Here is an 11117-nt window from a genome sequence, read left to right as displayed (position 1 = left end):
ACTAGTTCAAGACTGGGGCGGAAGGTACTACAAGAGGCATTAAGTGCCTTATCTATACTTAGCAGAGCTTGTACAACATCCCCTTTCGACCCCTTTAACAACTCTTAGCTGCGGTAGTGCTGGTTTTCTCCCTCAAACACTAAAAGCACTTTACCCGTCTTAAAATGTGCTGCCCAGTACAAAGGTGGATCAATTAAAAAATACTGCATTTAGGTAACAAAGAGCCTTAATCAGCACAGTTGCTAGAGCTGCCCAGTCTGTTTCACTCCTATTTGAAACACAGAACTTCTGCTTTCCTTGCTCCTCAAAAAACCTGCACCAGACTACCCACGCTTCTCTTAAATGGCTCCTTTAACACTATTAGATGAAAAATTAGGGATGTACCACACAGTTTGCAGGTCAGAGACAGATCCCAGAGCCTGTCCTGACAACCCAGGAACAAAAGACAAATCATTCCTAACATCTTCACTAGCAAAATCTTTAACTGGAGAAGTAAGCAGCTCTGAGTGTCTCTGTTTGCATGTTCTGTTCTCCTTTCCACTGTGTTCTACAGGTCTATATAAAACAGGCAGCCAAACAAAAAGACTTTCCAAACCACAGTTTGAACAAAAGCATGTCTACCTCCGTGAACTAACAGTCCCTGCTTGGAATTAGCTCCAATACTACCTGCAGGAAGCTCTGGTTCACTTTAAGCTGATACTCAAGACAAGACTTGTTTAATTATGAAAAGATTTTAATCCAGTGTGAACAGTACACCCATACCGAATTTCTCAAACATTACAAAATGGTAGCTTTCAAATCAAATTAAAGGGCAAACCAGTATTTTATTGACAGAGTTTATTTGATGTTAGTCAGATGAGCAGCTTCTGCTTTCCAGAGTAATTAATTCTATAGTTCTTCATGGAATGATGCTGCCTGTAAAGGAAAAAATAGATCACTGACTCACAATTAGAACAATTTTTACACTCATACCTCTATAAAGCCTGAAAAACTGTTTCCCAAACAAGTCAGGTGAACCACATTGCTCTTCTTAGAAGAGCATAAGGTTCAAAATTTTCCAGCACCGTCATGGCAATAAATGAGCCTAGATTATAGCATTTCTGGAGAAGAGATCAACAAGCTACAACTGCTTTGACAGCTTTCTGTTTAAGACATTATACCCACAATATCAGCTCCCAGACAGACTGTTTAAGTTGCTTTCAACTGAGTCACTCAGACCATTTGTAATAAAAGCAGAGTTTTTTCTGGAGCAGATCTTGACCACAGCTCTTATGTTTCTGCAGCAAAGACATAAAAATGTAGTCTGACTTGTATGTAAGAGTATCGTGTTTGTTTGTATTTTACTTGAAATGAGTACCTGTAGGAAAACAATATCCATCTCTTCCAAAAATAGATATCATGCTACTATCGTCTATTTAAGACAATAAAACCCAGAAGTCTACTATCCTCTCTTTAACATACCTACAAATGAAAAATATAAGCGTTGTTTACAGTAAGACTAAACAATCAGCAGCTTTAGCAACAGTAAATCTGAAGTGCCTGATGTATTATTTCAGTCTTTATACTAATCAGGTATTTCATCAAAGTCCAAGTCACATAAGCTACCAACTCAGTAATAAGTGCAAAAGTGATTTGTAAATATTCTTAAACTCTTGCACTGGGTTCTACGTCTGCACAAGTATCACAGTCTTTGCATAAATCAACCTCAGACTTGTTATAATGACTGCACTACTGAATGTCTGCCCTTACAAAGCATTCTGAAGTCGTACCTGTTATCCGTTTTCCACCCAAAGAATGTTCTGGTCATTTACTGAAAAAGAGAAAGCATCAATTAATAATAATTTTATCTAAATTCGACTACTGTAAAAAATTAAGCTTTGAGGGCTCTTACTGACACTCACAATGTGCTTTTTTTCAATAACCACGCTGAAATGTGATAGGAAACCGTCAAAGTTTTGACTACTGTAGGCACTGAAGACTTAGATTTTACTATTCCCTTAAGTACTCAAAATAGTTCTTAACAATAGCTACTTAAAAGTTAACTAATACTCAGAATGCCTGTTCACTATACCTACAGGCTACAATGGCTTAGAAGTGCTTATCCATCCACACTTCTATTTGACAGCCTTACATGTCAAAGGCTGTCACAGCTACAATTATGACATTAAAAACACTTAAAAATGTTGTTTTGCATATCAATGTTTTGAATGCAAAGACCAGGTGAGGCATATCCACATACACTTGTTGCAAATATTAGCAAGCTCAGCAAACTCTAGAGCCACACAATACACTAAAAATACTTTAAAACACTTCTCTTGAAACTGCAGGGGAAACAGAACGGGAATTCTACAGGAGTGCGAAATGAAAGGAAGCACCAAAGAAAACTTAGCAAGACATCAGCATAGTTATGTCTGAGTTTTTCACGACTGTATCTGCTACTTAACTTTTACAACAATATGCACTTGCCTGCACATTTCTCAGAATCAAGTACCTACACATTTCTGAGATAAACAGTTCTCACCGATTCTGTAGGTGGACTCAAAATCATATTCCAGGGCTCCTATTAAAAATTCCTCCACATAGCTGAGATAAGGATGATGAACCATGCCATGCCATGATCTTTGAACATGCATTTTTCAAGACAGAGCTTAAAGACCTAAGTGTATTTCACAAACGTTTTTCTGTAATGCATCACAGAACTCTTCTCAAGCAACTTTTTCAGGAAGCGCACAAAATAATTTATCCTTAGTTTAAGTGACAACACAAAGATTAACAAATCTGGTAAACAAGTCACATCTAACCCATGCATACTTATCAACTGAAAGATCATTTTAAAAGACATCAAAATAACTCTAATAAAAAACACAGTTCACCTACTACTAAGACTGCATATTAGTTTGACAAGCACTTGATACAGAAGTCACATCTCCTATGCATGATCCTTGCCTTTAATTTCTGAAGTGCTGATATGCTTTAAGAGAGTTTCTATGAACTAGACAGCATCAATAATTCAAGTGAATCATTTAATCACTTTTCATTAACACTCAACAACAGCTACCTTCAGGTGCAAAAATCTTTAAGGGACAAAGTTCCTCCATACTAGTGGGATTGGTGCAACATGAAATGACTCCTTGGCCATTGACAGAAGTGTACACATTAGGTGTCACTAGTATACCAAATGCTCATTTTGTGCCATAAACAATTTTAGGACTTAATGGTTAAAACACCATTAAAGCAGAAAGAAGAAGGCTCCTAATGTTTTCTAGTAGAGTAGTTCCCTGATCTAACAACTGTCAGTAGCACTGGTTCCTTTCCATCCAGGGATAATAAGACCTTCACTTCCACACTAACTACTACAAAACCTAATTTCACTGACATTTCCAATTCCACTGTAATTTATTTCTTAACTAGGAATACTGCAGGGCAATAGTTAAATACAGTTTAATGCTGACAACTGTGCCATTTCCAAGCACCATCTCAAATGCACCAAGTGTGATGTGACTTAGCTTTCATGTACACAACTCCTTTCACACAATGGTCAAGTTACACATGCAGTTGCACTGTACTACTTTGAATCAGATCCTGCAGTGTCTGAACCAATGTCTCAAGTCAACAACACTGAGTTTCTTGGATTTTTTTCTCACTGGGAATTATTTTAAAGTTGATGCACTAGCTTCAAAAAATCTGGTTTGCTACTAGCCAAATTTTACTTCCAAGTCACACAAATAAAATTCATTATGGAATTAACTGAACCTTCACAGGACAGATCTAAATTTAAATCAAACATGCATACAAGGCAGTACAGTGCTTCAATTAAAGGATGGACACATTTCAGTGATGTATAATGCAGGCACCACATCCATGCTCATTTCCAGTACCTGTAGATACTTCACTTCTGATGGAGAGTTCCAAGAAAGTAGGAAAAAAGCAAAAGTGAAGATTACTGAAGTTCAAGATGTCAAGGCATTTTCCCAGCTACAGAACATTACCCTCTCTCCCCTTGTTAAAACACTTGAAAAAAACCAACCCACTTGACTGTACAGCTTAATCAGTTTATTAGAGGACAGAACACTGTGAAGGAAAGTGACTGGCTTCCCACCCAACGTATTCCTCAGCTTTGGTTTTGTTTTATGATGGAGGAAATCTGCCTCCCCCCAAGCTGTTTGTATCAGATCGTAGATATAGCCCAAGAAGGCTGTATCAGTCCAGCCACACCAGAGGAAGACTCCACTACCTGGGGAATCAGTCTCTCAAACCCAGATGCATTCTACCTTATTTCTATTCACACACTGTTCTCACTGTCTATACCACACATCCTTAAACTTACCTCTACAGATAACACCATACCAACAGTAACTTGGTGGAGAAGCATTAGGTGTTTAGGCAGCCTGAGTAACAAGTGTTAAGATTCTCTAACGTGTGTATTGCGAGACGGAGTTACGTGATTAGAGCAATACTGTTAGATTTATGGAAGTTTAATTTTAGTTCAAATGACACATAGGAAACAGTAATTTAGGAAGCATTGTTTCATGTCACATCAGCTAGGCTTGCAGCAGTGAGGAGCAAAACTAAGCTACTGAGCTGATGACAAGCTATACAACACACAGTTTTTACCTTCTGTTATCCAGTAGAACAGGTGAAAAAATGGAAGAAAAACAATGTTATTCTGTTGAAGAGCTTCTAATCAACATTTCAAAGTCATATGCTCACTCTATCTTAAAAGATATTCTCATCCTACCTTCTTGCCAGCACCAACATTTGCCTTGGCTGTGCCCCTGACTTTCTTCATTCTGTTCTTACGCTCTTTTCGCTGCTTCCTGGAAGTCTTTTTCTTTTCATACAAGCCATGCTATTAAAAACAGTTAAAAGTTGTATTTAACATTGTTTGTCTACTAACAACTCTTGAACTTAAGTTTAAACTTGAAATATTAAATAGCAGTATCATTAACTAATGAATGATTCAATACAGAACATAAACACTGAAGTAGGACATCTCTTATGCTTCTTCCAGACCTTTATTAGTGTTTTGTTAAAAATTACTGCAAAACACCTCTGGTAATATCAGTTTTGCCTTCCCAACTCCCTTGTAATATAGCGTAAAAATATACTTAGCCTATTTTGCAAATGCAGAAGTTAACCTGTGCTATTTTAAGAACTCTCACACAACTGTACTTTCACAAAACTTGAGTTTTTAGACACACAAATCATGGGTAACTAAACACGTCCAACCTATGCCAACTGCTTTCAAGACACCAGAAGACAACATACCCTGGCAAGCCTGTGCTTTGGTTCGTTTTTCTTTGCATAGTCCAGGGAATCATAGATCATGCCAAAACCGGTTGTCTTGCCACCACCAAAGTGAGTTCTGAAGCCAAAGACGAAAATTACATCAGGGGTTGTCTTGTACATTTTTGCCAGCTTTTCCCTGATTTCTGTTTTGGGGACTGTGGCCTTCCCAGGATGAAGAACATCAATCACCTAAGAAAGAATTTTTACAAGTTGATAAGAAGTCAATGTCCAGTACAAAAATCAGGTGCTACAGTCCCACCATGAGCTTAACATTTAAACTAACCAACTTTAGCAGCATAAACTATTACTCATTTGATACAAAAGCATTCAAAAGCTTCTTGCTTCACACAGTCATTGAGACTGAAAAATACCTTTAAAATCATTGAATACAATAGTAAATCCAGTCCTGTCAAGTCTCACACTGGCACTAAGCCATGTCCTTAAGTGCTACACCTACACGTCTTCAATACCTCCAAGGATGATGACTTAACCACTTCCCAGGGCAGCCTATCCCAATGCTATTTAATAACCCTTTTGGTGCAGAAATTTTCCCCAACATCCAATCTCAAGCTCCCCTGGTACAACTTCACTATCAAGATTTACCTTAAGCATACATCAACACATCTAAACCCGTAAGCTCTTACAATTCTTAATTTAAGAACTCTATAGAGATTTTAAGGCCCCATACTTATAGTGGCTAAACCTTCTTCCAGCCCAGAACAACCAGAACAAATAAAGGCAATTTTCTGTAGTATTTTACCATCTGCTTGCGCTGCAGAAGTCTGTTGGTCATGAACTTCCTGGTTCTGATGGTCACTGTGTCATTCTGCAAGAGAAAACATTAAATAAACCACAACAATAGCTACAAATGCAACAGAAACTTAATACATACATAAATAATGCACGGTACCACAACAGCCAGGAGCCTCTGATACTGCCAGTGAATTCATAACCTAAGTGGACTGGTCCTGGGCTACAGAAAATACTTTTTGATAGTACAGTGAGGAACTGACAAACTCATCCCCAGATTCCAAACACCACAGCAACACACACACCTTCACTACCGTGAAAAGCTGAAGCAGCTTTTAGTAAAAGACATGGTTCTCAATCCCAAGTACTATAACAATATAACAGAAGTTTCCTTCTAAGCCCAAATGTTACCAACTCTGTGGCTTCCCAGCCCTAAGGACAAGGGAGCACCCGAGATACCTGGATGCTCCTGGTTGAAAGGAAAAACAGAGATGAGTGGGTCCACAGAAGCTTACCATGATTTTTCAGTAAATTACACACTTGGCATAGTACTTGGTATGTTAGCACCTGACCTCAGCCTAAGGACACGGCAGTGCGCTGAGGGTAAAGGGCAGGATGAAAAGGAAGCGAGGGAACAGAAAAGAGTGAGTGACCACACACTGGAGGAGTAAAGAAGTTCTTCCTGATGTTCAGGCAGAACTTCTTGTGCATCAGTTTCTGCCCTTGCCCCGGGTACGACTGCCTAGCACCACTAAGCAGAGCCTGGCTCCATCCTCTGACACCTCCCTTCAAATACTGGTAGGCACTGGTAATGTCCCCCTTTTTCATCTTTTCTTGAGCTCAATACGTTCATCTCTCTCAGCCTTTCTTGTAAGAGCAATGCTCCAGTACCCCAGGTTATCCTCACTGCCCTCCACTGGAGCCACTCCAGGAACTCGATGTCTATCTAGTACTGAGAAGCCCAGAACTGGAACACTCCAGGTACAATCTCACCAGAGCTGACTAAAAGGGCAGATCAGCGCCCTCGACCTGCTGGCCATGCTCTTCCCAACGCAGTGCCTAAGTTTCTTTGAAAACCCTGCACACCACTATTTCCATAAGGCTTTCAGACAGGAGCAGCCGTGATAAACGCGGCTGTGACCCACGGCAGCCCCTAAACACCCCCAGAGCAGCAGAACACTGGTGCCGCACTATCAGTGCCCGGGGCTGCTCTGACCGAGCACGGACACGGCGCAGCCGAGCACACGGCGCGGCCCTCACCCCGCAGCTCGCTGCTACCAGCGGGCACGGACGCGCGGCGGCTCGGCCGCAGGAGCCCAGGCTCGGTGACCGCCATACCGCCGCGGGCGGGTGCGGGCAGGCCGGGCCGGCGGGGCGCGGCGGTGCGGGGGCGCGGCGGGGCCCGGATGGCGGCGGCGCAGGGCGGATGGCGGGACGCGGCCCGGGCACTCACCATGGCGGCGGCAGCGGCTCCCGCGACCCGACGAGAAAAGGGCCAGCGCCGCCCCTCGGCCAATCATAAGGCGGTGCGGGGGCCCTTCCTGTGGGGGTGGGGTTCTGTGTAAGGCTGTCTATTCCAGAGCCGGACCTGGCAGGACATAGCGGCAGGGGTGGCTTCTGTGCGCCTGAGGGGAGTCGGGCTGGAGGCAGCTCCGTGTCCCACCGGGGGAAGGCTCAGCTCCGTGAGCGCCTTGCGGCGAGCTCAGTTTAGCAGGGCCGAGCTCAGCCCCGCCGTGTACTGGCACTGCCGCTGGTGACCGGGGCCAGGCCCAAAGCTGTTCTGGGGACACGCAGAGCCACGGACTGAACGTGGCGGCTCAGCAGTGGCTGAGGAGTTGTTTCAGCCTCAGGGAGTTGGGCCTCTTCAGCCTCAAGAAGAGACGACCGAGGGGGGACCTCATTTATGTGCACAGATAGGGAGGGGTGTCAGAGAGCGGAGCCGGCCTCTGCTTCGTGGTGCCGGGCAGTAACAAAAGGCGATGGGCAGGCGGTGCTCAGGAAGTTCCACCCGAAAATAAGAAGCGATTTCTTTGGTGCGCACTGACCGCGCACGAGAGTGGGGTGCCAGGGAGGCTGAGGAGTTTCCCTCGGTGGCGATCGCCCCGAAGCGGCGGTGCCGGCTGGGGGCGCTGCGGGCGGAGGCCGCGCTGACCGCCCCGCCCCGGCCCGGCCCGGCCCGGCCCAGGCCCCGCGTGCAGCCGCGCGGGTCCCGCCGCCGCCGCCGCGATGGTGAAGGAGCAGTTCAGGGAGACGGATGTGGCCAAGAAAATGTGAGTGAGGGCCGTGCGGTGCCCGCGGGCTGAGGCGGGGAGCAGCAGAATTCCGGGGGGCGGCCGGGGGGGGGGGGTGGGTAACCGGTGTAGCCGTAGTTAGGAGAGTGTTGGCTTGGAGGGCCGCGGGGGGCGGCTCCTGGCTCGGCTGCTCCGCTTCTTGGAGCGCTGGCACAGGCTGGGTTCTCCCACACGGGTGGCTGTGCCTGTGTCGGGCTGTGGGGATGCTCAGGAAGGTCGATAAACGCCTCAGATAAAAACCACCAACTCATCGCAAAGCAGCTTTATTTTTTATAGTTGTCCGAAAAGAACCTGTGTCAGCAATGTTGTGAATCAACTTAGCCACCTGTGCATTGCTTTCGAGTATTTTGGGGTCCTGAGAAGGGCAGCGGAGCTGGCGAGGGGTCTAGAACACGAGCCCTATGGGGAGCAGCTGAGGGAACTGGAGTGTTTAGCTTGGGGGAAAGGAGGCTCAGGGGAGAGCTTATCACTCTCTAAAACCACCTCAAAGGAGGTTGTAGCCAGCTAGGAATTGGTCTCTTCTCCCAGGCAATCAGTGACAGCACAACTGAACACAGTTTTAAGTTGCGGTAGGGAAGGTTTAGGTTGGACATCAGGAAGAATTTCTTCACAGAGAGAGTGATTAGACATTGGAATGGGCTGTGCAGAGAGGTGGTGGAGGAAAGGCTGGATGTGGCACTCAGTGCCATAATCTAATTGACAAGGTGGCGTTTGGTCATAGGTTGGGTTCCGTGATCTCCGAGGTTTTTTTCAACCTCATTGGTTCTGTAGTTTAGTGATGCTTATGTGTATGTATGCTTGTTGCTGTTAGTTTTTTTGCATATATGTATATATATGTGTGTGTGTGTGTGTGCCCATGCATACATCTGAAATTTCCTGTCCTAGAAGCCACATCTGTTTTGGCATGAAATCTCCAGAAGAGATGCGTCAGCAAGCTCATATTCAAGTGGTTAGCAAAAATTTGTATAGTCAGGACAACCATCACTCTCCACTGCAGTATGGAGTGCTGGACCATCGCATGGTGAGAACCTTTTTTTTGTTTTCCAGACTCTTTCTGAGGAGTTGGTGGAGTGGTTAAAAAAAAAGTTGGGCTAACTGAAATGTACTGTTTGTCCAAAATAAGTTCAATTGAGCCTTTACTTGAATTTCATAGACTATTAGCTGTGCTGCCAGCTATTTTCTTCATGCTTTGGGAGGGCAGGAATGCATTCTTTTGAGGCAGGAGGTAAGTTTCTTTCTGCCAAACTGCTGGGACACCCAGAAACATGTGTCACCAAAATGCTACAATGTAGATTAACAGGCTGTAGATCAGCTGCAAGAGCTGCTTGAGTCCGGGTCATTGGTGTCAGCAGGTTCTGTGTGTAAAACCATTTTTCTTAAGGGTCAGAGTGACTATAATGCTATTGACGTGCTTCTGATGCTGGGGAGGAGTGGCCCTGCTATTAGGATTCCTGACTAGCTTATAAACTGTTGTATTTTGTATCTATCCCATAAATTACAGCTAACTTTTTTTCCTCTGCATGTGTGTTTGCTTTCTCCCAAAGGGAACCAGTGAAAAAGACCGTCCCTGTGAAACCTGTGGAAAAAGTCTGGCTGATTGTTTAGGGCACTATGGGTACATTGACTTAGAACTACCATGTTTTCATGTTGGATACTTCAAAGCTGTGATAGGCATCTTACAGGTAGACATGATTATGATTTGTTGTCAGTTTTTAGTCTAGAAAAAGGAAATTTTCAGGAGAGATGATGCTTGAAAGTAATTGAGAAGGCCAAAATAAGGTTGCATTATTAAGTTATCTTTATGTACATTTTCTTTTGTAAAATATGTGTATTTAAAGACCAGTCTTAGTGATATTCTATGTAATTTCAGACTGATAAATCTAATCCATTATTTTTCTGCAGTTTGAATTGATTGTATGCAGGATGATTTGCCTTTTAGAACATCCCAGTAAACCAAAGCTCTGCTTGCTTTACAGGGATTTTTAAGGCCCTGCAGATCTTAGCTAAGGATTTGCCTCATTGGCTGTATTTTTCCTTTTCTTTTGTGCTTTTTATTGTGTATTGCAATATGTGAATTGGTCCTTCAATCAAGGCAGTAGTATCTAATTCAAAAAAAATGCACTGTGTTGAAGAACTTAAGCTATAGTTCAAGACGTTACATCTCTGAATGTGTCTCTTAGACAACTGGATTTATATGTGTTTACATTTAAGATGATCTGCAAAACCTGTTGCCGTATCATGCTGTCGGTGGAAGAAAGAAAGCAGTTTTTGGATTACCTAAAACGACCTGGCCTCGCATATCTTCAGAAGAGAGGGCTAAAAAAGAAAGTGTCTGAGAAGTGCCGAAAGAAAAACACTTGTCCTTACTGTGGGGCCTTTAATGGTGAGTATTGACATCAACAATTTGTGAAGTTGTCTGCTCTGATGGTTTTTACCTTGATGGCTGTGATAGGATCCAAATCTTGAATATGCTTGTTCATTGCACAGCTAATGGGTGTTCTCTCCGGCCTTCATTAAGAAACATAATTGCATTTTTAGGGCCAGGCACATGCTTGTTCACATCTCATTGGTGTGGATATGGACAGTTTCCTTGTTGCTTGTATTATTTCATGTTTCGTGGCAGTAACCAATATTTGATACTTGAATAATGGCAAAAAAACCCCCTTTTAACATGTTTTTAAAAATACTGGGAGCTATTGGCAACAATTGATAACGTTCACATAAAAGCATTGGTAGCCTTTGTAATTTTGAGTGAGCATCATTTTTCATCATTGTATTAAATTATCT

The 11117-nt window shown here is 43.3% G+C and overlaps 2 protein-coding genes across 8 annotated transcripts in view; one reads left to right on the top strand and one right to left on the bottom strand.

The window, feature by feature from the left end:
• Nucleotides 1–715: 715 nt before the first annotated feature.
• RPS24 (ribosomal protein S24) lies at nt 716–7540 on the bottom strand. 4 transcript variants are annotated; one of them, XR_005602228.1, is made up of 8 exons: nt 7493–7540; nt 6050–6115; nt 5269–5478; nt 4739–4849; nt 4615–4617; nt 3879–3895; nt 1770–1810; nt 716–915 (listed from the first exon to the last, which is right to left on the bottom strand). XR_005602228.1 is itself a non-coding variant. In XM_039554417.1 (7 exons), exons 1-6 carry the CDS (start codon nt 7493–7495, stop codon nt 1808–1810), a joined length of 396 nt encoding a protein of 131 aa, XP_039410351.1. In that variant the 5' UTR covers nt 7496–7540; the 3' UTR covers nt 716–915; nt 1770–1807. The 4 variants fall into 4 exon arrangements, 2 of the variants coding, with proteins under 2 accessions (XP_039410351.1, XP_039410352.1); XR_005602229.1 differs by lacking the exon at nt 4615–4617; XM_039554417.1 differs by lacking the exon at nt 3879–3895.
• A 665-nt stretch (nt 7541–8205) lies between these two features.
• POLR3A (RNA polymerase III subunit A) overlaps nt 8206–11117 on the top strand; it is a 42363-nt gene continuing 39451 nt past the window's right edge. For all 4 annotated transcript variants that reach the window (XM_039554414.1, XM_039554416.1, XM_039554415.1 and 1 more), the window contains exons 1-4: nt 8206–8309; nt 9216–9351; nt 9875–10012; nt 10542–10713. In XM_039554414.1, coding sequence (XP_039410348.1) covers nt 8266–8309; nt 9216–9351; nt 9875–10012; nt 10542–10713 — 490 coding nt within the window. In that variant the 5' untranslated portion in view covers nt 8206–8265. The remainder of the gene's footprint in view (nt 8310–9215; nt 9352–9874; nt 10013–10541; nt 10714–11117) is intronic.

This window comes from Corvus cornix, chromosome 6, assembly GCF_000738735.6.
Source record: "Corvus cornix cornix isolate S_Up_H32 chromosome 6, ASM73873v5, whole genome shotgun sequence".
Taxonomy (NCBI): Eukaryota; Metazoa; Chordata; class Aves; order Passeriformes; family Corvidae; genus Corvus; species Corvus cornix.
This window is presented reverse-complemented; position numbering and strand designations above follow the sequence as displayed.